Source organism: Apodemus sylvaticus, chromosome 22, assembly GCF_947179515.1.
Source record: "Apodemus sylvaticus chromosome 22, mApoSyl1.1, whole genome shotgun sequence".
Taxonomy (NCBI): Eukaryota; Metazoa; Chordata; class Mammalia; order Rodentia; family Muridae; genus Apodemus; species Apodemus sylvaticus.
In genome coordinates, this window is record NC_067493.1 from 47,731,537 (window position 1) to 47,758,790 (window position 27,254).

Sequence of the window (27,254 nt, forward strand, 5' to 3'; positions counted from 1 at the left end):
TATCAGATGTTTACAATTGGTAACATAAACAAAAGTTACAGTTATGAAGTAGCAATGTAATAATTTCACAGTTGGGGGGGCTCACCATAACAAGTATTAAAGGTTGCAGCATCAGGAAGATTGCAAACCACTGTTACAATGTGACAGCTGATTATATCATTTAGAAATTATAGAGAAAAGTGAGATGTGACAGCACAGGCCTTTAGTCCCAGAACTTGGGAGGCAGAGACAGGTGGATCTCTGAGTTCTAGGCTAGCCTGGTCTACAGAATGAGTTCCAGGACAGCCATGGCTACATAGAAAAATCCTGTCTTTAAAAAAAAGAGCTGAGCCGGGCAGTGATGGTGCACGCCTTTGATCCCATCACTCAGGGAGGCAGAGACAGGCAGATTTCTGAGTTCGAGGCCAGCCTGGTCTACAGAGTGAGTTCCAGGACAGCCAGGGCTACACAGAGAAACCCTGTCTCGAAAATCAGAAAGAAAAGGGCTGGTGAGATGGCTCAGGGGTTAAGAGCACAGACTACTCTTCCAAAGGTCTTGAGTTCAAATCCCAACAACCACATGGTGGCTCACAACCATCTGTAATGAGATCTGATGCCCTCTTCTGGTGTGTCTGAAGACAGCTACAGTGCACTCACATATAACAATAAATAAATCTTTGGGCTGGAGCAAGCTGAGGTCTTGGGTTCAATTCCCAGCAACCACATGGTGGCTCACAACCATCTGTACAAATATAGTGTACTCATATACATAAAATAAATAAAATAAAGAAATCTTAAAAATAAAAGATAGCCAGTGCTCTTCGTCTCCCCTGCCCTGAGGATTTCTCCCCTTTTATTTTTCATTTTAAGGTTTTTACTGTTTATGTGTGTGGGCAAGAGTGTATGCACAGGAGTGTGCCCAAGCACACAAGAAAGCCACCGGAGGCATCGGGTCTGTCCCCTTTTGCCCTCCATATCCACCAAGCACACATTGGTAACAGACATACAAGCAAATATTCATACATAAAATAAAAATAAATAACAACAAACAGATAATGACAGCTTGGAATTAACTTAGCACCTGTGTGTGTGTGTGTGTGTGTGTGTGTGTGTGTGTGCATGCGAGCGGCATGCATGCATACAGACATACATACATACACACACACACACACACTAATTAAAATACATTTTGCTGAGCCCTGCTCTAGATTGTTGGAATGTGTCTAAACTAGTAAATAACCAAAAGATAAAGTTCAATGAGACAAGCACTGTGAGGTTTGGCTATAATCCCATCCTTTGCAGATGGACAGTTTCATGGCCAGCCTGGGCTACATAGTGAGAACCGGGCCAGCCTGGGCTACATAAGACCTTGTCTGAAAAAACAAAACAAAAACAAACAAACAAACCCATTATCCCTATCAGGTGTGATGGCCACACTTTTACTCCTAACACTCAGGAGGCAGAGGCAGATGGATCTCTGAATTCCAGGTCAGCCAGGGATATGAAGGTATCCTGACTCAAAAAAAATCATTACCAAAATACAATTTTTAAGCAAAATATAATTAGAGCATGTGCAACTTTATTCAGATTCAACTGGGCGTCCTTGTTTGCCACTGCCAAGCCAGCACAGCACAACCTTAGGGGCAATCTCACGGTTCCATCCTTTCAAAATCCCACTCACAAAGCCTGTGCTCAAAGTCTGTGAGCACAGTATTCAGCAGCTAGAGGACTGAAGACCAATATTTAAGACAAAGACTGGAGAGATCCTGTCTAAGAGTAAAGAGTACAGGCTGCTCTTAGAGAGGACCTGGGTTTAAGTCCCAGCACCTACATGTGCTGCGTGTAATTTTAAAATCACGCTAGTTCTTTCTCCAGAGCTCCCACAACCTGTCGCGGCTAGCTCTGCCAACGACTGCCTGCCCCGGGCTGTGGTCTTTCTCCTGCCCACCTTAGACAATGCAGATGGAAAGCACCAGACAGACAATATTTTAAAACTGCCAGATAACTCAGTGGATGGGCGAAGAATATCTTGCCCCATTCTTGGCCTCCGCCCATGGTGGAGGCTACAAACTATAGATGTCTGGGGACCTACTCATCTGCCACTTCCCCCACGTGACCACCTGCACTGACTCCTCCCTCTCGTCCCTTTCTCTTCCTCCTGAGACCCGGAAGTCCCATCTTTTCCCCGTCTCCCAACGATTAGCTTCTGCCACCTTTATTGACACAAAAACCAATTAGGGAATCAATACCTTCTCCTGCATACATGTTCGCTCACAACTACCTGTAATTAGTTTTGAATGATCTGATGCCCTCTTATGGTTTCTATGGGCACTGCACACACACAGTGCACATAAACTCATGGAAATACTGATGCATATTCTCTTTTAAAAATGTAACCCCAGGCCAGGTGGTGGTGCCATACGCCTGTAATCCCAGCACTCTGGGAGGCAGAGGCAGGTGGATTTCTGAGTTTGAGGCCAGCCTGGTCTACAGAGTGAGTTCCAGGATAGCCAGGGCTACACAGAGAAACCCAGTCTCGAAAAAAACAAATCCAAAAAAAAAAAAAAATTTACCCCAGACTTATGTACACAACTTACCATTTGAGGTCACTTTGGGCAACATGAGGCCCTGGTTCCAAGCAAACAAACAAAGCAAAGTAAAATTGCCTTAACAGCTTACCAGGAAGGCAGAAGTTAGATAAAGTGACTTAGACCATTCTGGGAAGATGTGCCAAGGAATGACCTGGATAAGGCTAGGCTCAGGCAGGGGAGAGGAGGGAGGAGGCAAGGGTTCAGTCTGACTCAAGGGAAAGAAAAGGTGAAGAGCCTGAGACTCAAGATTTGTAAAGTGGACAGCCGGGTGGTGGGGTCCGCCTTTGATCCCAGCACTTTGGGGACAGGTGGGTCTTGGAGTTTGAGGCCAGCCTGGTGTGTGGAATGAGTTCTATGACAGCCAGGGCTACACAGAGAAACCATGTCTTGAAAAAAATGATGACAAGAATTTGCAGAGTGGAAAAACACACTCCTCGTGGGTGTGGGAGAGGGAGGGTGGAGCTGAGCTGGCTCTTGGCCGGACCTGTGGCTCTCACCTCTGCTTTAATATCACCTCACTTGTCAGGGCTCCTCAGGAACATGGGCTGGCTTGGCACCTAACTCTGGACTTGGCAAAGCTAGGGATACTGTGGGTCTCCTAAGAGAAGTCTCTAGAATGTTAGGTCAGCCCTTGGTGGGATACACTTCCTTGTATTCTTAAAATCTGTTTAGAATTTAAGCAGGGTGAATTATACCTTCCATCTTTCCTATTCTTACCCCTTGTCCTCAGAGCCTGAGGATGAAGCCAGGCGCCAACTGTGGGCCTGTCCTTACCTGCTCTGCAGAGACAGCTTCCACACCCTTTAAAAGAAAGGCTTGAGTCATTTCAGGGCACAAAGTGAGTCCTAGGAAGGTAAAAACGCACCTCTGTACTGCCTTTGAGGGCCCGGAACACCTGTAGATGCCATCATGGTATACAGCGGGTGCTGATTAAATGGTGGCTTCAGCGTTTCCAGATAGGCAGGCTAAAGGAGTTGCTCTTGGGAGAGGTCCTCTTCCTAATGGGCAGGGAGAGGCACGGGTGCACCACACTGCGCACCACAAGCTGGGGGTACAGGAAGTGAAGTCGATGCGGGACTTGGATATGTTGGCTGTGGGTGTCTTGCCCAAAGGACTCTTCGAGTTTTTTCTTTGGTCTTGACGTCCTGGTACCTCCTCCTAACCTTTTACTCTTCACAGAATAAACAGGCTAAAAGAGGGCGTCAGATCCCCCGGAGCTGGAGTTACAGCCAGTTGTGAGCAATTTAGTGCTGGGAATTGAACTTGGGTCCTCTGCAAGGGCAGCCAATGTTCTCTGCTGAGCCAAAATAATTCCAGCCCCCAAAATAATAAAAAATAAATCTTACAAAAAAAAAGGAGTTTAGATAAATTGGTTATGGTCTTGACCTGCAAAAATTCAAGGAGTGTATTCCTCATCAAAACGGAGAAGCTCGGCCCACATCCCCTTCCTTGCTTAATCCAGAGCCGAAGTTTCTTGCAATTCTAATTGTGTCCACCAGGTGGCAAACGAGCGCAAAATGGCCCCAGCCATTTTCCAATATACAATGTCAGAAAGAACGTGTCTTATTTTTCTTAACGTGTCTTATGTTTCAGAAAACAGACCATATATGATTTTTCTTTTTGGTCAGATGTATATTATTTTTAGAATTGTGTTTTGGGATTTAGGTGCGTTGCAGATCATGTTTGCATGGGTACACGTATGTGTGCATTCCTGACTATTCTCCTGGCACCATCTGGACTGCATTTTGAGACAGGGTCTCTCACTGGGACATGGTGCTGGCCAGCTCGACCATGGGCTTCCTGGCCAGACAGCCCCAGGGATCCGCTGGTCTCTACTTCCCAGCACTGGGGATAACAAGCCCGTGTCTCTATACATGGCTTTATTTCTACACGAGTTGGAGAAGTCAAACCCAGGTCTGTGTGTTCGCTCTGCAAGCACTGTTTCCAGAATTTTGGAGAATGTCTTACTATGTAGCCAAGGCTAGCCTGAAATTTACATCAATAATCCTAACCCAACCACCTTTAAAAAGTTGTGAGTTGCACTTGGGAGGCAGAGTCAGGCGGATTTCTGAGTTCGAGGCCAGCCTGGTCTACAGAGTGCATTCCAGGACAGCCAGGGCTACACAGAGAAACCCTGCCTAGTTTTGTCAAATACATTTTTTAGACCCTTTTTTAAAGACAAGCTCTCACTGTGTAATCCTGGCTGGCTGATCTAGTCCTCGATATGTAGACCCTGGCATCAAACTTACAAAGATCCTCCTGCCTCTGGCTCTACATGCTGGGATTAATAATGTGTGCCACCATACCCAGCCTTATATGTAGAATTCTTGTACATGTTATTTAGATGTATGTAGTTCAAATGTCATCAAATCAACATGGTTTTGTTTGTAGATCAGGCTGGCTTCAAACTCACTACCTAGTAGAGATGACCCAGCCTTGACCTTCTGACCTCCTGCTGTCTCGATTTCCAGTCTCTGAGACTTGAGTTGTGTCTTCTAAAGCTTAGGTAAGTATTTCCTTTACTTCACCAAGGTGGTTACCAATCTGCACTCACCATCCGCAGGTTAAAAGTGACTTTCTTTTGTTCATACAGTCCTTTCTCAAACTTTTAGATCTTCATCATTTTTGGGGTGAAAGTGTGTTTTTAAACATGCCTGGTGGCACACACCTTTAGTCCCAGCACTTGGGAGGCAGAGGCAAGTGGATCTCTAAGAGTTTGAGGTAAACCTGGTCTACAGAGTGAGTTCAGCTAGGACTACACTGAGAAACCATATCTCAAAAACAAACAAACAAACAAACAAACAAACAAAAACCAAAAACCAAACCAGTGCTGGAGAGATGGCTCAGTGGTTAAGAGCACTGACTGTTCTTCCAGAAGTACTGAGTTCAATTCCCAGCAATCACATAGCGGTTCACAACCATCTGTAATGGGATCTGATGCCCTCTTCTGAAAGCAGCTACAGTGTACTCCTCTACATTAAAAAAATAAAATAAAATAAAATAAAAAATAAAAAACAACAACAACAACAACAACAACAACAAACAAAAAAAAAAAACAGGGCTGGAGCGATGGCTCAGAGGTTAAGAGCACCGACTGCTCTTCCAGAGGTCCTGAGTTCAGATCCCAGCAACAACATGGTAGCTCACATCCATCTGTAATGGGGATTTGATGCCCTCTTGTGGTGTGTCTGAAGACAGCGACAGTATACTCACACTAAATAAATAAATAATTTTTTAGGTGTATTTATTTATTATATGTAAGTACGCTGTAGCTGTACTTCAGACACACCAGAAGAAGAAGTCAGATCTCTCTCTCTTTTTCTTTTTCTTTTTTCTTTTTTTGGTTTTTCGCGACAAGGTTTCTCTGTGTATCCCTAGCCATCCTGGAACTTACTCTGTAGACAAGGCTGGTCTGGAACTCAGAAATCCACCTACCTGCCTCTGCCTCCCAAGTGCTAGGATTAAAGGTACGTGCCACCACTGCCCGGCAGGGAGTCAGATCCCATTACAGATGGTTATGAGTCACCATGTGGTTGCTGAACTCAGGACCTTCAGAAGAGCAGTCAGTGCTCTTAACCGCTGAGCCATCTCTCCAACCCAAATAAATAAATCTAAATAAAATAAAATAAAATTTAAAAAAAAAACCTTAAAAACTAAAAAGAAAGAATAGTATTCTCTAACTCTCCACGCTTCTGATATCATGAATACTAGTTTGCCTGTTTTCAAGTGCTTAGAATGAATTTGTTGCTTTATTTTTATTTATTTTTTATTTTTTATTTTTTGATTTTTTGTTTTTTCAAGACAGGGTTTCTCAGTATAGCCCTGGCTGTCCTGGAACTCACTCTGTAAACCAGGCTGGCCTCGAACTCAGAAATCTGCCTGCCTCTGCCTCCCAGATTGCTGGGATTACAGGCATGCACCGCCACCGCCCGGCTCAAATTTGTTGCTTTAACATTTTTTAATTTTTTAATTGGTTTTTTTTGTTTTTGTTTTTTCGAGACAAGGTTTCTCTGTGTAGACCTGGCTGTCCTAGAACTCACTCTGTAGACCAGGTTGACCTCGAACTCAGAAATCTGCCTGCCTTTGCTTCCTGAGTGCTGGAATTACAGGCATGCACCACCACTGCCCAGTAACATTTTTAAATTTATATGCACTTGTTTGTTTGTTCCTTGTGTGTTCAGATGTCTACACAAGCCAGAAGATGCTGTCTCCTGGAGCTGGCGTCACTGCACTTGTGAACAACCTAATGTGGGTGTTAAGAATCGAATGGGGATCCTCTAGAAGGGCAGTAAGCAGGCTGGAGAGATGGCTCAATGGTTCATCGGTCCAGAGGTCCTGAGTTCAATTCCCAACAACCCCATGGTGGCTCACGACCATCTGTAATGGGATCTGATGCCCTTTTTTGGCACAAAGGTGTAGATGCAGAATGAGCGCTAATATACATAAAATAAACAAAAATCTTAAAAAAGAAAAAGAAGGTGTCTACGAGCCACCTCTGCAGCCCTCACTTGGGATGCATGTGTGTGTCTATTCTTCTGACCAGTTTGATCATATTCTGTGGTCTCTAGTGTTGTTATTCTTTTTACACTTTTTTCATTATTATTTTGTTTTATGTGCACGGCTGCCTTGCCTGAATGTGTGTCTGTGTACCATGTGTTTGCTGCCTGCAGAGGCCAGAAGAGGGTGTCAGGTGCCTTGGAATTGGTTTTTTTTTTTTTTTTTTTTTTTTTTTAAGGATTTTCTTTATTATTTATTGTTATATCTATGTACACTGTAGCTGTCTTCAGACTTACCAGAAGGGGGCGTCAGATCTCATTACAGATGGTTGTGAGCCACCATGTGGTTGCTGGGGTTTGAACTCAGCACCTTCAGAAGAATAGTCAGTGCTCTTAACCACTGAGCCATCTCTCCAGCCCCCTTGGAATGGTTTAGAGACTATATGAGCCACTGTGGGTGCTGGTGCTTAAACCTGAGTCGTCTGTGAAAGCAGCCAGTGTTCTTATGCCATCTCTCCAGCACTCGGCACTAAGGAGCTTAGCTGTCTGCCAGCAGGAAGGTCTTAGTTGGGGTATCTATTGCTGGAATAACACTGTGGCCAGACCCAACGCAGGGAGGAAAGGGTTCCTCTTATGCGTCACACACCATCACTGAGAAGTCAGGGCAGGAACCTGTTGCAGAGCCCATGAGGAAGGTGCCTGTGAGCTTGCTTCCTGTGGCTTGCTCTGTTTTCCTTTTTACCCTAGGCCAACCTGCCAAGGGGTGACACGACACACCGTGGGCTGTGCCCTTCAGCATGAATCTTTAGTCAAAAAGATATCCCAGTCTGATGGAAGCATTTTCTCAACTGAAGATTCCCTCTTCTCAATGACTTTAGCTTCTGTCAAGCTGACAAAACCCTAAAGGTGGGCATTTCAATCCCCCCACCCCCACCCCCACCCCCCACACTGTAAATTGCTTGCCTTATTGCCATTGGATTTTTATTTATTTATTTATTTGAGACAGGGTCTGTCTCACTATGTAGCTGTAACCGTTCTGGAACTCACAGATATCCCCACCCTCATCCTCTCACCCCACCCCCATCTCCCCATCTCCTCTTCCCCACCTCCCAACCCACCACCCCTGCCTATGTCTTCAGATTATCAGATGAGGGTGAGGCCACTACACTCAGGTTCTTTTGTATTTGTGTATTTTGAGCTGTTTTGAGACAGGGTCTCCCTACATAGCCTTGTTGTACAACTCGCTATGCAGACCAAGCTGGCCTCGAAGTGATGGGGATTAAAGGCACACACCACCACCACCCGACTCCCCGGCTTCAGTTTTAAAACAGGTCTTATGTAGCCCAGGCTGGTCTCAAACTCCCTATGTAGCTGGGAATTACCTTAACCCCCTGCTCCTCCTGCCTCCACCGCCTAGGTGCTAAGATTCCAGTGTGTGCCACCATGCTGGGTAGGGAGGTGGGTATTTACTTTCTTAGGTAGGGCTAGGAGAAAAAAGAATTTTTTAAGACAGTGTTTTCTAGAAAACAAAAACAGAAACAAAACAAATCAAAAGACAAACAGGTTACGATGCACATGATTCTAAGCCATCACCGGCTGCAGACACCAGGAGGCTCTGCGCAGACTCTGAAGGATGAAGCCATCAGGAGATGGATAGAGCTTCAGCTCCTGGGAAATCTGCCTAGTAACCAGACAGCTTGGAAAGTGTCCCAGCATGCTCTGAGGATGTTGATCCAATCCCTGTCCTCCTCATGAATATGTATGAGTCCCCAGATGTCAGCTGAATCCCCCCTCCTTCCCGCCCAAACAGCACACAATCGACACCGCCCCCCCCAATCCTTTCCTCCTTCTCTTCAATAGCTGGCACCATCTTCAGCTCTCTGCTTCATAACTGGAAAAATAGAACGCACATTGCATTTCAGAAAATACACCCACGGAATGTTCCAGAGCCTAGTGCCTCCCATAGGGAACTGACTTCTAGCAGTGGTTTTACAACTATGTCCTCAGTAATGATAGATATTACCAAGACTATGAAAAAAAAACCCACCAAAACCAGGGTTGAGGCAGGAGCTCAGTGCATGGCATAGCTGTGACCACCAGCACAGAAAAGAAAGGAAGGGAAAGGGACGGAGGGGCTGGAGGTGGGCAGAGTGTTTGCCCAGCAGATATGAAGCACTGGGTTCAAGCCCCAGCACCACATAAAGTGTGGTGGCACACCTCCGTAATCCCAGCACTGAGAGGCAGAGGCAGAAGATGCTCTGCAAGATAGATAGATAGGTAGATAGATTATTGATAGATTATAGATAGATTATAGATAGATAATAGATAGATAGATGATAGATTATAGATAGAAATATAGATGATAGATGATAGATTATAGATAGATTAAAGATAGATAGATTAAAGATAGATATAGATAGATAGATAATAGATAGATAGATGATAGATTATAGATAGAAAGATAGATGATAGATAGATGATAGATGATAGATAAATAGATGACAGATAGGTGATAGATTGATAGATAGATGATAGATAGATTATAGATAGATGTTAGATAGATAGATGTTAGATTATAGATAGATTATAGATAGATGATAAATAGATGATAGATTATAGATTGATAGATGATAGATAGGTTATAGATAGATAGATGATAGATAGATTATAGATAGATAGATAGATAGATAGATAGATAGATAGATGAACTAAATAAATCCAGCCACAAGATTTGCCAGTTGTACACTTCCTTTCATAATATATACTCAGGCAAGTGCCTAGAAACAGAACTTAATGAAGAAAAGAACAAAGACGGCCCTGCTACTGGGGTGAACAAGAAGACAGTCGGACAGCAGAATGGCTTAGCTACACAACTGTGAATGCATTTCCTCTGTGTGTGTGATGATGACTTATTATTATTATTATTGTTGTTGTTGTTGTTGTTGTTGTTATTATTATTATACAGACAGGGTTTCTCTGTGTAGCCCTGGCTGTCCAGGAACTCTCTCTGTAGACCAGGCTGGCCTTGAACTCGGAAATCCAACCATCTCTGCCTCTGGAATGCTGTGAATAAAGCTGTGTGCTGTCATCGCCGGCTTGTAAATGAATAAATGTAATAATATTTATGAACTTTACTGTATATAATTATAGCCCAATACAATGTAAAAGAACACAAACGGACAGTCTGTTTGTCCCAGCAGCTTTGGAGAAGATGGGTGGAGGAAGAGACAGTGTCTGGGCTTGGGACAGAGATTCACTTCCTGCTAGAGAATAAAAAGGAACTTAGGACTCCTGAGATGGCTCCAAGGGTAAACGTGTTTGCTGCCACTTATTTATTTTTTAAAAGATTTATTGTTATATGTAAGTACACTGTAGCTGTCCTCAGACACCCCAGAAGAGGGCGTCAGATCTCATTACAGATGGTTGTGAGCCACTATGTGGCTGCTAGGACTTGAACTCAGGACCTTCAGAAGAGCAGTCAGTGCTCTTAACCGCTGAGCCATCTCTCCAGACCCGTTGCCACTCTAGATAACTAGTGTTTAATCCCTGGAACCCACACAGTGAGAGGAGGGACCTGATTCAGACACAAAGCCGTACTAACAGCATCCCTGCTACACACAACAGCACCAATGAGTAAAAAAACATTTCAGAGGGGAATGCAATTTCATAACCCATTTGGAGTCAGGTGTGGGGGTGCACATCCTTTTTTTGTTTTGTTTTGTTTTTGTTTTTCAAGACAGGGTTTCTGTGTGTAGCCCTGGCTGTCCTGGAACTCACTCTATAGACCAGGCTAGCCTTGAACTCAGAAATCTTCCTGCCTCTGCCTCCCAACCCCGCAGGGTGGGAGGGGTTGGGGGATGGGGAGTGGGGGAGGAGTGCACATCCTTACTGCCAGCACTCAGGTCCACAGTTATCTCGGGTTTGAGGCCAGTTGGGTAGATACAGGGAGCTTCAGGGCAGCCAGGGGTATGTGGTTAGATCCTTCCTCAAAAGAAAACAAATTTGGTGCTGGTCAGTGACGGAACCACTGGTAACGTTTAATGTCTATCAGGAAGCAGCAAAACCAATACCATCAACAGGGAGAAGCTGGAGGTAAAACCCACACACACCTTGGTAAAATTCAGCAAGTGTGGAGACTCTTCCACAAGGCCCCCCACACCCTGCACCTCAGGCCAGGGAGCAGTGACTCTCAGCTGCTGCTGGGACCCGCTAGGACTCACACTGGGAGGAAGGGTAGGGTCTGGCCTGCCAGGACTAAGACCAGAAGCTTCCTGTCGGGGAGAGGCTGAGCCTCCAGCTGGGGCAGGGGTTGGGAAGGTGGGCGTGAAGGGGGTGGTAGTAATGACAATCTTGTCTAGGACAAGGGGCTCCCCTCCCCCAGCCTGGCAAGGCCTTGAACCTGACTGGGCTCAGAAGGGCAGGGCAGCACCTCCCCCGGGGCTTTATCCAAAATTCCACAGTCAGAGTGGAAACTGTCCAAGCCCAAAGGGGATGTTTAGACTATGACATTCAGATTCAGTTAATCTGCTACTCGAGTGGCCGAGATGTGGATATCCAAGATCACATTTTATTATTTTTCAGTGCTTTTAGTAGCGTATGCTTTATTAATAACATTTTCACACAGGATGTATGACATATTTGAGACAGGGATTCTCTGTGTAGCCCTGGATGTCTGGGAACTTCCATTGTAGACCAGGCTGGCCTTGAACTCACAGAGATCCACCCGCCTCTGCTTCTCCAGAGCTTGGGTGGCGTGTGCCACCACACCGACCCAAAATCTTTAATTTTTAACAAACCCAAAATTTTAAGCCATGGCTGAGGTCACTCAACATTTCCTCACTGTTTGTCATCTTCCGAGTTGTCCTTTCCTCCCTCAGTAAACTCCAAAGGAGCCTCTGAGTCATTTTCACATCGAGGACAGTGAGCTGTTTCCAGGAGGCAGGACTGCCGTTCTTGTTTATTTCTTCAGGATGTATTTATATCACCCTGGGATCACGTGGGGGCACCTGGAACTGTCCTCCACTTCCGACGGGAATGTTAAATGACGCCATCACATTCAGAAACAGTTTGCTAGTTAAAAACAGCCAAACCCCCAAACAAAACAGAGACATGAGCCTCCACAGCAGCAGAGCCAACAGTGAGCCCACAGTTCCCTCAAATGTTATTTGATGGAAATAAAAGCACGTGGCAATTAGCTGGGCGCAGTAGCATAAGCCTGCAAAACCAGCACTAGGGGATGGGGGCAGGAGGATACTTAGTTTAAGAAGATCCTTGCTTGCTACATAGGCAGTTGAGGTCAAAATGTTGGGATTTAAAGCATGTGCCTCTGTGCCTGCCTTTGTTAAGATGATGATTAATCTGTAGATATCCTGACTTAGAGCGGGACTTACAAGCGGTTCTGAAACACCTGTTGTGGGTGCTGAGAACCAAACCCTACAAGAGTTGCAAGCATTCTTAGCCGTGGAGATGTCTCTCTAGTCCCACAGCTCATGGCTGTGTGTTGTTTGAAATGTACACGCCAGCTTAGACTTAGAATTTCCCCCTTTGTATCCATTAAGTACGAGTCGCTCGGAGAAGCCACCAAGCCGGCCAAGGGGACCCTGGCTGGCAATCGGAGTCTCTGCCGCCTCAGAGGTCTGGCACGAGGAAGCGTTAATGACAAGGATGACGAGTGGCTATTAACGGCCCGTGACAGAGCACAAACGCCACCCACCATCGTCCTAGGTTCATCGGGACCTTTGCACAGCATTATTCAGGCAATCAAAACAGTTGCCTCCGCTTCCAGATGTGGGGGTAGGGGGGAGCGGCAGCAGCCGCACCGACCCTCGGGACACGCCCCCCCCCCGAGCTCCGTGAGCCAATGGAGGATGAGAAGGCGGGCCCGAGGAAAAGGCAGCGCCGCGGCCCAATGGGCTTCCGTCAGGGTCCCGTGGCTGGCCAATGGGCGTGTTCCTCGGCGACGGTGGGAAGCGGCTGGGCGGCGGGGCGGTTGTTGGCTCGGGACGGCCGAGGTGGCTGTGGCTGTGGCGTTCCCGCTGGGCTCGGAGGTGAACGCGGGCGGCGGGGTGGGGCGGGAGGTGGCCGTGGCGGTAGCGGTGGCGGCGGCGGCCGAGGCTCGCGGCGGGAGGCGGAGGCCGGGCCCGTTCCAACCGCCTGGGCCCGCGGAGCGCATAGCGGCCGCTCCCCGAGGCGCCGCCGTGGCGTGTGGCCGGGCCTGCGTCCGCCTCCCCGGGCCTCCGGTCCGCAGTCTTCCCTGCCTTCGCTAGAGGTCTGTCCGCCCCGCCGCCCTCTTTGTCTGCGTGCTTTCCCGCAGACCCTCACCTTAGGTTCTTGAAAACAGACATTGGCTTGTTTTCCGGGCGCTGCCACATTGGCCTCTTAATTCGTTAAACAGTGTCAGTTGCCAGGGCACTGAGGATGGCAGGTGGCGTGACGAAGTCCAGATGAGCCTGACGCTTTGTTAGCAGTCGGTACCTAAGTCTGTTTCTGTGTCATGGGAAGGAGTGAGGTAAACATCGGTGCCGCATTTGCCAGCGCTTCGCCCTCTGCCTTGTGTCCTGTTCGGAAAGCGATAGAAAAGGCTGGAGCGGACGGCTCTGGCCTGGCATGCCCGGGTGGGAGGGCCTCCAATCTGACCGAGTAGGCAGCGGCGGCCTCAGTGGTCATTCTGTGCCAATTGATATGATGTTCAATATTAGCGCTCTGCTAATATTGGTTTGGTTTTTTTTTTTTTTTAAATAGGGTCTAATTCATACCAGATTGGCCTTGACTAGGTCTCCAAGATGGTTTTGAACTTCTGATTCTTCTGTTTCTATAAACCTAGCGGTAAAATTCCAGACATGTACTGTAGTGCCCGGTTTTAAGGCTGGTCAGAGAACACAGAGCCCCGTGCCACTTGAGCCCCTGCCTAGGCTCACCACTTTGATGATAACGCCTATAGCCTGAATTTAATCCAAGGAAACACCAGACAACCCCCCACGCCCAAATTGAAGAATACTAAATAACTAGCCAGTAGCTAGAAACTCTTAGTAACTGCCAGTAGTAGCTAGCAGGCTCTGATTAAGATATTAATTAGCTGATCAAGGCTGCAAGAGATTAGACACAAGAGAGGTTTCAAATCAGAGTAAGAAGTAACATCTAAATGCTTCCAGTCACCCAGCATTGAGAGTGAACCAGAGAAGGTGGTTTTACTGAAGTTGGGTGGAGGGCATAAGGGAATTCTTTGTATTTTAAGGCTTGGGGGGGGGGGGGCGCAACATTTTATAAGTCTATTTTTTTAAGTTGAAAATTAAAAAACAATGAAAAGGAATGCCCTAGGTTTTTATTCTTTTGCATGTCATCCTCAGAGCAGAAATGAAACAGAAAGTGATACCTCTTCCTTTGCAGTTTTCAGGAAGAGCTAACATGGCCGAGTTTCCGGATGACCAGGCTGCTAGGCTGTGTGACAACTGGTAAGACATAGAATCTCATGGTTTGAGGACAAACCAGCTCTGTAAAGAATTGGGTGGTTTACTGGCAGGTTGTGACTGAGGCCATATGTGATCCTAAACTATGCAAGTTATTGTAATTAGAGCCTTTAACCATTTGGGTAACTGGCTTGTTTAGAATTTGACAGGAAGGCTTCTATGGGTAGACTAGGGAGTGGAATGGTAAAGACTAGGCTCTGCTCTGTCTTTAATGACTTACTAAGATGGGGCAGGGCAGGAGGGGTGTCTCAGTGGTTAAGGGCACTACCTGCTCTTTCAGAGGACCCAGGTGTGGTTTCCAGTGCCCAGCGGTAGCCGATAGCTCTCTGTAACTCCTGTTATGTGAGATTCAATGGCCTCTGGCCTCTCTGAACACCAGGTATACAGACATGCATGCAGGCAAAACATCCACACACATAAAATAAAATAAATCTCTTTTTAAAAAGATACTTAGCTGGGCGGGTAGTGCATACCTGAATCCCAACACTCAGGAGGCAAAGGCAGGAGGATCTTTGTGAGTTCCAGGCCAGTCAGGTCTACAGTGTGCTATATAGGGAGACCCTTCTCAGAAAACAAACAAAAAATACTGGAGTGGTTTGGACCCTCACCTTCTTTGGGAGTTGGGGTGGGTGGCTCTGTCTGTGACCTACCCTCAGCACTTAGGGACGGGACACAGTTGTGTGGCGAGCTCTGTCTGTGACCTACCCTCAGCACTTAGGGACAGGACACAGTCGTGTGGCGAGCTCTGTCAGTGAGCTGCCCTCAGCACTTAGTGCCTTTACTCACAGATAAGACATGAACTGATTTCCCCCCCCCCCCCCCCAGAGACATGGTTTCTCTGTGTAGCTCTGGCTGTCCTGGATCTCACTTTGTAGACTCATCCTATACTCTTGAACTCACAGGGATCCCCCTGCCTCTGGGTCCCAAGGTAGGATTAAGGGTGTGTGCCGGGCTGGAGAGATGGCTCAGCGGCTAAGAGCACCGACTGTTCTTTCAAAGGTCCTGAGTTCAAATCCCAGCAACCACATGGTGGCTGACAACCATCTGTAATGAGATTTAACTCCCTCTTCTGGAGTGTCTGAGGATAGCTACAGTGTACTTACATATAATAAATAAATAAATCTTTAAAAAAAAAAAAAGGGTGTGTGCCAACACTGGCTTGAGCACTGATTTTTTTTTTTTTTTTAGTTGTATATGTTTTTTATTAGATTTATTTACTTTTTTTTTCCTTTGGTTTTTTTGAAATAGGGTTTCTCTTGTGTAGCTCTAGCTGTCCTGGAACTCTGTAGATTAGGCTGGCCTTGAACTCATAAATCCACCTGCCTCAGCCTCCCAAGCGCTGGGATTAAAGGCACCACCGCCCAGCTGCTTTATTTACATTTCAAATGGTATCCCCTTTCTGCATTACCCCTCCAAAAACCCCCTATCTCATCCCCCCTCCCACGGCCTTTTTTTATATGTACGAAAAAGTGTAATAATTTGTTTGCTTGAGACCAGGCTCATGGAAATCCACATGTGTCTGCCCATGTAGATGAAGGAAGGCGCTTTCTGAGTGGCCGTGAGGCTGCCTTGGGGTGCCTGGGACCAAGTCTTCGAGAACTGGCTCTATGTAGTGATGGAAAATGAGCTGAGCAGCTCAGATCAACCTTCTCTTTTGTTGTGTGTGTGTGGCGGGTGTTTTAAGACAGGGTCTTGTTGCATAGCCCAGGCTAGCCTGGGACTGGATATATAGCCTCCAGAGTAAAGATGACCCAAATCAAAGATTTTACCTTCCAAGCACTGGGAGCTGCCATACATAGACAGTAGTGATTGTTCTTTTTCAGTGGCGGGGAGCGAATGTAGCGCTCCTCAGCAGCACACCTGAGGATGCTCCACTCCGCTGCCTCACTACCCCTTTTTAATTTCAGTGCCAGGGATGAAGCCTGGGACATATGCTAGCGGGTTACAGGAAGCAAGCTCCTAAGACAGTTTAATTAGTTGTCATCAGTAAATGAGGCTGTCCCATTCAACCATTTTATGGTCCCAAGTCCGTGTAGCACAAGTCTCCAGGGCTAAGCTTACTGTTCTCATGTTTTTAGCCCAAGTGCTAAAGAGAACTTTAAAATTACTCTGTGAGCATGAGGACGTTCGAGATGGGCTGCATACCTATGGTCAGGATGTCTCACAGGACTTGGGTCTAGGGAGCATCTTCACCTGCTGGACCTGATGTAGCTTCCTGAGGAATTTATCTTGCTGTTTTCCTGGTGGTACATGCCACATATCAGTTAGTTTGGTTTGGATACAAGATTTTGCTCCATTTGGTTTGTAGATGAGTTTTGGCTCACAGGCTCTCTGCCTTAGCCTCCTGAGTGCACACACCACAGGCCTGCATCTCCAGCCCTGGATTTACCAATTCTCTCTCTCCTTCCCTTTGTTTTATGATTTATTAATTCATTTATTTCATGTGCATTGTATTTTATTTGTACATATGTCTGTGTGAGGGTGTCAGATCCCCTGGAACTGAAGTTATAGACAGTTGTGAGCTGCCAAGTGGGTGCTGGGAATTGAACCCATCTCTCTAGCCCAGGAAGATGGGCTCTTTTGTTTCTTAAGATTTGCTTTTTTTTTTTTTTAAATGTATGAGGGTTCTGCAGCATATACATCCACAGGCCAGAAGGGGGCATCAGACCCCATTGTGGTTGTGAGCCACCCTGTGGGTGCTGGGAATTGAACTCAGGACCTTTGGAAGAGCAGCCAGTGCTCTGCCAACTGTCCAGCCCCCATAATACTCTTACTTAAAACTAATGGAGAAAGAACTGTTTATTCTACTTGTGTGCATGCATGCACATGTGTGAGAGTGTGTCTTGCCATTTCAGCAAAGCTGGTTGGCCACAAGCCCTGAGTCTGCCTGTTTCTCTCACAACACCTGGTGTTTACATGTGCCTGGCACATGCAAGCACTGTACGGGGATCGAGCGCAGGGCAGCACGCTGGCTCTGCGCTCCCTTCCCACAGGGACCTTGAGCTGCTTGCCCCACCCTTGTGGCCGAAGGGCACAGTTCAGAGAGTGCTTCCACTGGTGCTCCCTGCCTGCCACTACAGAGAGTCCCCGAGTATCATTTGCATGTCTGCATAAGTCAGTGGCTTTGTCATCACTGAAATGGATAAAATAAGAAAATGTCACTTGAGAAGCAAAATGATATTTGGCTGAGACATCGTGATCTCAGTGTGTTGTACTTTGAAGGAGTCTGGGACAATGTATAAATGACTGCTAAGGGAGTTGAGAGGCACAGTGGAGGAGCTCGGGAGAACTCCTGGAGCAGAGTGACTTAGAAGAGGAGCAGCTTAGGGAGGCTGACCTAGCCACACCTGCCTGTGTGTGTGTGGGGGACTGCTCACACTGCTCGTGGGCTTAAAAGCTGATGGGGGTGCTGCAGAGACGGTTCAGTGGTTAAGAGCTTCTACTACTCCAGTAGAGGACCTGAGTTTAGTTCCCAGCACCCACATCTGCTGGGTCACAGTCACCTTTAACTCAAGCTGTAGATGGAATCAGATATTTCTGGCCTCCATGGGCGTCTGCCCTCATGTGCCCATACCCATATATGCATGAATGTAAAAAAATTTTTTTTTCCAAAACAGGGTTTCTCTGCGTAGCCCTGGCTGTCCTGGAACTCACTCTGTAGACCAGTCTGGCCTTGAACTCAGAAATCTGCCTGCCTCTGCCTCCCAAGTGCTGGGATCAAAGGCGTGCGTCACCACCACCCAGCCTAAATCTTTTTTAAAAGTTGGTTTGGGTCTGGATAGATGGTTAGGTGTGGAAGATCACTCGAGCACTTGCTGCTCTTCCAAGAGACCTAGGCTCAGTTTTCCCAGGGTTCAATTCCCACAGTCACTCAAAGCCATCCATAAGTCCAGTTCTAGGGGATCTGATGCCCTCTTCTGGCCTCCATGGGCACTGCATACACATGGAGCACACACATACATGTAGACAAAACATTTATACACAATACATCAAATAAAGCTGTTGGTCTTTGAGTCAGGCACGGTGGCCACACCTTTGATTTTTAGCACTTGGGAGGCAGAGGCAGGTGGATGGATTTGCTATGAGTTTGTGGCTAGCCCACAAGGTCTACATGGACCCTGTGTCACAAAATAAAGCAATTGGTCTTTGGAGCCTTCTTGGCCACCTCTCATTTTCCCCCTTGCTTTTTCGAGACAGGATTTCTCTGTGGCCCTGGCTGTCCTGGAACTCACTCTGTAGACCAGGCTGGCCTTGAACTCAGAAATCCGCCTGCCTCTGCCTCCCAAGTGCTGGGATTATATGCGTGCTCTCTCTTATCTTAAGAAAAGGATCTTCAGCATTGTAGTTGCATTGGGTACAACTAGGCACTTAGTAGGAAAGAAACGTTTGTTGTGATTAACAATGTTTTTTTTCCTAAATGGTGTCTATCGTACTTTATACTATGTGTATTTATCCCGTATGTGCACATGAAGTCAGGGTAGCCACCCTTGGGAAGCAGTCCTCTCCACCTACTAGGGATCTAGGGTGAAACTTAGGTTGCTAGGCTTGGCAGCAAGTGCTTTTGTTCAACAGAACCATGTCCCTGACCCTGAATTGTCTTGTTACCTGTTTTCTTCTGGTTCCGGACATTCCAGGACATGGGCGTATCAGCGACAGAAGCCTCCCAGCACCTGGGAAGCCGAGGAAGGAGTTCCAGGCCAAACGGAGCTACAATAGCAAGAACCTGTCTCAAAAGTTGGACACACAGAAATAAGAATCATTAGCTAGGCAGGGTAGTCTCCATTTCCAACACTCAGTAAGATAGGGCAGGAAGATTGCTGTGAGTTTGAGGCTTGTCTGTACTACAGCATGAGAACCTGTCTAGAAACACAAGATGGGCATGGCGGGCCTCACCTGCAGGCCTCACCTTTGGGAGGTAGAGAGAGGAAATTCCAGGTCTTTTCTGCAGAGTGACTTGAGGCCAGCCTGGGCTCCCTGAGTTCCTGTGTGAAAAGACAAACATGAAACAAAAATGTTGTTGGGGACAAAACACTGATAGGACGTGACCATGTGATTGCACTGCGTGAGAGAAGGTGTGGATCACATGTCAATCTTGCCTTTTTCTTCTGCTTATTTCTGTAGCAAAAAGGAAATCCCTGCGTTTAATTTTACCATCCATGAAATCCACTGCCAGAGGAACATTGGCGTGTGCCCTGTCTGCAAGGAGCCATTCCCCAAGTCTGACATGGACACGCACATGGCTGCAGAGCACTGTCAGGTGAGCCGCCATTCCTCGTGAGATGTACAGGGGAGAGGTACTGTGACACAGCCCCTCGATTGACTCTCTTTCTCCTAGGTGACCTGCAAATGCAACAAGAAGTTAGAGAAGAGGCAGTTAAAGGAGCATGCGGTTAGTGTCGCTGTCGCTGTGGAGGAGGGGTGGACTTCTGGGGCCACAGAGCCACACGCAGCGGGAAAGCTGTATAAGCCTGCTCTCCGCCACACTGCCAGCAGAGCCGTGCTCAGAGCCCTGCCAGCCGGCCGGGCTCCTAGCTCATGTTCGCCTTCCGTAGACTGTGTTCTTTCCCGTTGGTGCCTTCCTGGCTTGTTCTATATGTTGAAAAGTGGCTTTTCCCTTCATTTTCCATTATTTTAGTTGGTGTGTTGTCTGTGTGCTACAGTACACATGTGGAGGTCAAAGGGGAGCGTGTGGGTGGGAGTCAGTTCTCCTTCCTGGGCTTCAAACTCAGGCTGGCAGCTCTGGCAGCGAGTAACTGTGGTTGCAAAAGCATCCCACAGACCTACAGCTCCTTGCTCCTAACAGCTAGAAAGCATGTATTCCCGCCAGGGTTAGAGAAGACCAAAGCAGACACTTAGTTTCTTGCCCGTGCTGAGCTCCAGCCTCTGTGTGTAGTAAGCCCTTCCACCTTGCATTGCAGGAGACTGAGTGTCCTCTGCGGCTTGCTGTCTGCCAGCACTGTGATCTAGAGCTTTCTGTTCTCAAGTTGAAGGAGCATGAGGATTATTGCGGAGCCCGGACAGAGCTGTGTGGCAGCTGTGGGCGCAACGTGCTTGTGAAGGAGCTGAAGACTCACCCTGAAGTCTGTGGGAGAGTGGAGGAGGAAAAGAGAAGCGAGGCTGCCATCCCTCCGGACACTTACGATGATGAGTCTTGGAGTCAGGATAGAATCTGGATTGCTTCCCAGCTGCTCAGACAGATTGAGGCTCTGGACCCGCCCATGAGGCTCCCTGGAAGGCCTCTGAGAGCCTTTGAGACAGACCCCTTCTACAGTAGGACTGCCAGCCAGAGGAGCATGACAACCCATTTTCCAATTCAAAATAATCTTTGTGAGTTGTGCTTGGCATTAGGAAGTGGGTGGTGCCACCATCTCAGTATAAAAAGGGCAACAGGACAACAGGACTTGGAGACAAATAGATCTTGATGCTAGAAACAGAACAGTCACTGGGTGACAATGGGAAGGATACCACACTTGCCTATATGGCAGGGGTACTAAGTCAAGTGATATAGTATTGCTATTAGGACTGATGCGATTGATGAGCTGATGTGTCGTAGTCTCTGAGGTGTCTGCAGCATGATCTCAGGTTGTTAACGGCTCGTTAGCACAGGGAAGGGTCGGGCTACTGGCTGTGCTTACTTATGCTGCCACAGTGCAGATAAGATGTGAGCAGTGTTGAGTCCGGTGCCCTTCCGTCTCATAGTCACCAGGAGGAATCCTGCTGATTGGTCACTTGTGCTTGTGTGATCCCAATGCCTTATTGTGTCATGGCACCTGTGAGGTCCAGAGGTCCCTGAAGGCAAGAGGGCTCAGGGCCCTAGCGGGTTGGCAGGCTTCTGCTGGTCAGCCTTGGATGGTGCCTGTCTCTCGTGTACTCATGCACTGTCGCCTTCTTCCCAGTTGAAGAGCAAGAAAGGCAGGAAAGAAATAGAAGCCGGCAGTCCCCAAAAGACAGTGCTGAGAATAACGCGCACTTGGACTTCATGTTGGCCCTGAGTCTGCAGAATGAGGGACAAGCCTCCAGCATGGTAGAGCAGGGCTTCTGGGAGTCCGTGCCTGAGGCCGAGCCAGCTCGTGCTGGGCCCACATCTCCAGGTGACACAAAGGGTAAGTCTGCTGCTTTTGCATAGTCTTTACAATTTTTATCATTTTTTATGAGTGTTCTGCTTCCTTGTATGTTCATGTACTGTGTGTGTTCGGTGCCTTGGAAGGTTGGGAAAAGCTGTTTGATCCTGCAGATCTGGAGTACTGGCAGGTGTGAGCCAGCATGCAGGTGCCAGGAATTGAACCTCCACAAGAGCAGCAAGTGCCCTTACCTCGGGAGCCATCTCTCCAGCCCCTAGTCACTATAATTTTTGTTGTCTTATATTATATAACTCATATAGAATTGAAATATTGGGCTGGTGAGATGGCTCAGTGGGTGGAAGTGCTTGTTGCCCCCACTAACATAACTCCCATAGCTGGTCTTGGACACCACATGAGCTGCACATGGCCCTCTGCCACTACAGACAAACATCTAAACCAGATAAACCTTTAATGCCATACTTGGGAGGTAGAGGGAGGCAGATCCCTGTGAGTTCCAGGACAGGGCCGGGTAGTGAGACAGTGTCTCAAAAAAATAGATTGTTTTTTTCAAGACAGGGTTTTCTGTGTAGCTTTGGCTGTGTTGGAACTTGTTCTGTAGACTAGGCTAACCTGAACTCAGAGATCCACCTGCCTCTGCCTCCTGAGTACTGGGAATAAAGGTATGTACCACCTCTGCCTGACTGAAGATAGAAATATTTAAGGAGATAGAATCCACCTTATTTTTGCTTGGGTCCCCACCTGCCCCTCTGGGTTCCCTCTTTTCTGTCTCCATACCAATCTCCACACATACTCCTCTAAGTTCCTTAAAGGTGAATAAATACTGTGCATGTGTTTAACAGAGCCACAAAGAGGAACAATCACTCTCTCCTGAATACAGAAGACAAATGCCACAAATGTTCCTCACTTTTATTTTAAAGATTTATTTTACATATATGAGTACACTGTCGCTGTCTTCAGACACACCAGAAGAGGGTGTCAGATCCCATCCCAGATGGTTGTGAGCCACCGTGTGGTTGCTGGGATTTGAACTCAGGACCTCTGGAAGAGCAGTCAGTGCTCTAACCGCTGAGCCACCTCTCCAGCCCAAGTTCCTTACTCTTATAGTTCTGTAACACTTTTGTTGTTATGCATTGGTACTTTTGGGTTTTTTTTTGTTTGTTTGTTTGTTTTGTTTGAAATCTATTTTTTTGAGTCAGAGTCTCACTATGCAGTCCAGGCTGGCCTGGAAATGACAGCGAGCTGCCTGTCTTTGCCTCTGGAGACAGATGGGAGAAAGTCGTAGGCCAGGCCAGGCCACATGGGTACATTTGGAAAGCGCATGGCAGCTGTTTGCAGAGTTCTCCCTGGGTCTGGCTGTTTCCCACATAATGTCTGGATCCTGTTCTGTCAGGACCTTGTACTGGTGTTTCTACAGCTTTTCACTTTTTTTTCCTTTTTTTTTGAGACAAGCTATCTCTGTGTAGCCCAAGTTGACCATGAACTCACTCTCCTGCCTCATCCTTTCAAGCGCTGAGGCTATAGGGTGTGCCACCATGCCAGGATTCCTGCGTGGTAACCCTTTACAGGGTTCTTCCTTACCTTAGCTCATCCTCTCTTTACCTTGTTTCTTTCTTTCTTTCTTTTTTTTTTTTTTAAAGTATCCTGTTTCCAAACAGTCTTCACCAACTCTAGAGGATTTTCTTTTCCTGTGAAACCTCTCTATGAATCAGTTTTGGAATTTATACTGTGTCCTTTTAATTGTCAGTCCAGCAGCCACGCCTGCCCCAGGTCAGACTTGTGTGTCAGACACTCTGCAGGGGCAAAGGCTGACTGGCATGGCTTGTTTGTGGCTCCAGGTGCTGCTGCTGAGACTCTGCTGCCCTGTGAGTTCTGTGAGGAGCTGTACCCGGAGGAACTGCTCATTGACCATCAGGTGTGTTACTTGACAGCGTCAGACAGAACGAGCAGGCCCTGGTCAGTGTGTAGCAAGCTGCAAGAGGCCTTTCTGAGTGCAGTACGGTGTAACTCTTCACCGTATGCCTGTGGTTCTCAGTGTCCCAAGCAACTGGGATTATGGGCACATAGCACTGTGTCTGGTTCCAAGGGAGCCGTGTCCCCCTTTCCCCTCGACTGGTCCAGTGGTAAGGCCTCATCCGATGTATCTGAAGGTGCGATATAGTCTCTGCTTTGGGTGACAGGACATACCCTGCTGTGAGAAAGGCAGTTGAATACTTTAAATGCATCTGGTGTTTGGTCCTTTAATAAGGGTCAAAGGCTCTTTGGCTTTGTTTATGGTGTGGTCCTGTGTGATGACAGCACAGGTGCAGTAGGGAACAGGAGAGTGGAGATGAACTCCGGCCTCTCCAGCTCTGCAGCAGGTTGAAGTAGTTTCTTGGTGAAAGTGTTTAGTGATGTCGTTTTCCCTAACTTCTTTTATGTCTGAATGTCTTGTGAACGGCAGACAAGCTGCAACCCCTCCCATGCCTTGCGCTCACTCAGTCCTGGCAGCCCTTCCATCGGCGGGGTGGAAGACCCTGACACCATCCTCCAGAACTTTCTACAACAAGCAACAAGTAACCAGTTAGACACTTTAATGGGCCTGAGCAGTTCAGCTGCTGTGGAAGACAGCGTTATCATCCCCTGTGAGTTCTGTGGGGTGCAGCTGGAAGAGGAGGTGCTGTTCCACCATCAGGTGAGTCCCTGGGGGTGCACTCCAGCCTCCCGTCCGCAAAGCCCTGCTGAGCTCATGGTCTCACAGGCTGCGTCCGAGTAGAGGGCTGAGGGAGCATCCCCCTGAGTACAGATGCATCCTGACTGGCTGCCAGGCTCTTCCGGGCCGGGTGAGAATTGCGTTCCATGAGACTTGGGCTCCAGCGTTGCCTTTGCCATGTGCTGCCCTGGCTCTGAATTCCTCTCGGGGCTTCTGGAGAGAAGGTTGCTATACTGCACACACTACACAACATACACTACACCACATACAGTGGAATCATCCTACCTGGTTACAGGAAAAAAAATGTTCTCCACTCGCCCGAGCCGTCAGGTGTCTGAAGAGGCAGCGGTGCAGGTGCCAGCCTTTCATTGCTTTCTGGACATCTCCCACTGCAAGAACAAAACTGCTGCTTGTCACCTAAGCCACCATACAAACACTGGAGAAGAGCATGCTCTTCTGACCCCCAGCCTTTGCTTCCTCTTTGCCCAGAGCCTGGGGAGTCCATGATGGCTATCTTGTCCCAGGGCATGGCTTCCTCTCAGTTCCCGTGTCTGCTGCGGGTTGGACGACTTCCCGCCTGCTGATGCTCTTCTCTTCCCAGCATCCTGAGCACTCAGTTTTTTCTTTCCTTTTTCTTAAAGGACAAGTGTGACCAACGCCCAGCCACAGCAAACCACCGTGCAATGGAGGGCATCCCACCACAGGATTCTCAGCCTGAAGACACTTCACCAGAGCTGTCCAGGAGGCGGGTCAAACAGCAGGGTATCCGCTGGGGTTAAGTGAGGGATTGAGGCTGTGGCCACTGCTGGCTCGCTTAGTCTGCTTCCCATGCCTGCTCTGCAGTTCCCATGCATGAGGGTCTCAGGCCAAGTGGTCCCTACATCCCCCAAGCTAAGTGCAGACTTTATAGGCTTATGGCTTCCAAGACCACTGTGAATCACAGTACTGTAGTAAGCGGTGACTCCTGACTGCTTTATTTAATCAGCTAGTTGGGTGCGTGTTTCTGAAACTAGCCGCCACAAAGCCAACCGCAAACAGCTCTTACCAGTTTGCTGACATCTGTCCTTGAGGGTCAGGACATCAGCATGTAGAGAGGGTCTGCCAAGACAGTCAGCTAGTGACAGCTAGGTCTTGCCTACAGCCATTGCCACAGAAGACCTGTCATCTAACTAAGTGGCTGATGTCAAGCAGGAATCAGTGAAAGGCTCCACCCACTCTATATCTCACGACACAACCACGAACAGTGTGACTCCCTGTAACCGACCTGTTGGCCTCTCCAACAGGCCCCAGGTCTGACGGCCAGCGTAGCCCTCCCAGTGTGCTGAGGCTCAACAACTCCGACAGCCAGGACGTCCGTGGGCGCATGCGGGGCAGCCAGAATGGGCCCATAGCATCTGGGCATGCTCCAGTGATCCACCCTATTCGAAATCTCTATCCAGAAAACCTTTCGCCCTCTTTTCCTCATGGATCCCCTGGGAGATACGGAGCCAGGTAAGCGGCAGCCCCAGAACGGAGCTGGCAGTGGCTGAGGAAAGCATGGACGCTAGACCGGGGCTGCGGGGAGGGCTCAGTGGTCAGAGCATTGCTGCAGAAACCTGAGGACCTGAGTTTGATCTTCAGAGACAGATCTTCTGCCCAGCACATGCATCATAGTACATGTACTCACATGCATTGTTGCGCACATGCAGAATAACGAATGTAGTGAGTTAAAAATATCACACCTTTTTCCATGCATGGTCACCGAGGTAAGGAAAGCAAAGCAATGGAGGGCTTTGCCCTTTTCTCCCCAGTGGTGCTAAGGGTGGAACCTAGAACCTCACACTTGCTCAGCTGAACTCATTGGCCCCCGCCGGACTCAGTGAGGAGTCTGGATTTGCCTGACGGTGCCACCGCCTCCTCTCCCGAGTTCCCATGTCAGCATGCTGATTCCTGATCTTTGTTTGCAGTGGGAGGAGTGAAGGCGGTCGGAGCTCTCGGGTCACTCCTGCAGCTGCTAGCTACCACAGCAGAGCAGCAAAGGTAACTGGGGTCCTGCAGTGAAGCTCAGGGCAGATATAGACATGGCTGGGACTGGTGGGGTTATGAATTCAGCTGGGTACACACGCAGTAGCATAGGGTCCATTCCTTGGCTTTTTTCCAAGGGAAGCTTTCTGGGAATTAGGCAGCTCTAACATGTCTGTTCTCTCACTAGTTAATCTTGTGTTATCCAACAGGCAAAGCCCCCAAAGCAGCAGGGAGCAGGGGATGCGGAGGAGGAAGAGGAGTAATGGTGACTATTGGGGGAGGGCTCTTGCAGCCCACCCTATGCATAGCAGTACATGCTGGCGCAGTGTCCAATTGCCTCTCAGGCTCAGTGGGCAGGAGAGATGCCAGATCGTAATTTTTCCTAGGTTATGGCCATTTTGTGTCTTTGAGATTGTGCTGTGGTGTTCGGGTTTGAGGGAGGGCTAGCTGGGAGGCCCAAGCTGCCACTGTTGAGCAGCGGTGAAATGAGGGCGTCTGTGGCCCTCGTGGCCCATAAGGGCGCCATCCTTAAGAGATGTTGTCACCACTGCTCTTTGTGCTCTGGGGTCCTGGTGGACAGAGGAGGGTTCTGGGACTCTGCTTCCCGTGAAGCAGCTCTCCTGGGGACCCTAGGCTTGGGTGCAGCACGGTAGGAACGAGCTGAGCAGTAGGTACACGGACTAGAGGCCACCTTGGTGCTTGTGGGTCACTCATTCTCCGCTCCGGTCCTGATGGGGAATGTTCTGCTTTGTCCGTGCCGCCCCCACCAGGGCCCCTCCTGCCCTCACGAGGACTGAGGCTCCAGCCCCTGCCCCTTCTATTTTACTGTTTTAATGATCTATTTCCTTGTAATAGAAATAAAGTTTGTATTTAGACCTCAGCTGAAGCGTGTGATTCTTTCTGTAGAGATGAAGGAGGGTGTGCATGGTCTGTGTAGTCTAGGCTGG

At 48.1% G+C, this 27,254-nt stretch overlaps 1 protein-coding gene across 2 annotated transcripts; it reads left to right on the forward strand.

Moving 5' to 3' along the window:
• Positions 1 to 13,030: 13,030 nt before the first annotated feature.
• Trafd1 (TRAF-type zinc finger domain containing 1) lies at positions 13,031 to 27,187 on the forward strand. 2 transcript variants are annotated; one of them, XM_052167859.1, is made up of 12 exons: positions 13,031 to 13,113; positions 14,453 to 14,517; positions 19,654 to 19,789; positions 19,868 to 19,921; positions 20,451 to 20,859; positions 21,429 to 21,635; positions 23,450 to 23,526; positions 24,055 to 24,285; positions 24,945 to 25,065; positions 25,587 to 25,794; positions 26,250 to 26,322; positions 26,517 to 27,187. In XM_052167859.1, exons 2-12 carry the CDS (start codon positions 14,471 to 14,473, stop codon positions 26,568 to 26,570), a joined length of 1,617 nt encoding a protein of 538 aa, XP_052023819.1. In that variant the 5' UTR covers positions 13,031 to 13,113; positions 14,453 to 14,470; the 3' UTR covers positions 26,571 to 27,187. The 2 variants fall into 2 exon arrangements, with proteins under 2 accessions (XP_052023819.1, XP_052023820.1); XM_052167860.1 differs by lacking the exon at positions 13,031 to 13,113 and adding an exon at positions 13,380 to 13,574.
• Positions 27,188 to 27,254: the final 67 nt, after the last annotated feature.

Excerpts from the sequence above, each read along its gene's own strand:
- Trafd1 (XM_052167860.1), top strand. Across the intron at positions 24,286-24,944 it reads AGGTGCTGTTCCACCATCAG|GACAAGTGTGACCAACGCCC; the intron begins GTGAGTCCCTGG and ends TTTTTCTTAAAG. Across the intron at positions 25,795-26,249 it reads CCTGGGAGATACGGAGCCAG|TGGGAGGAGTGAAGGCGGTC; the intron begins GTAAGCGGCAGC and ends CTTTGTTTGCAG.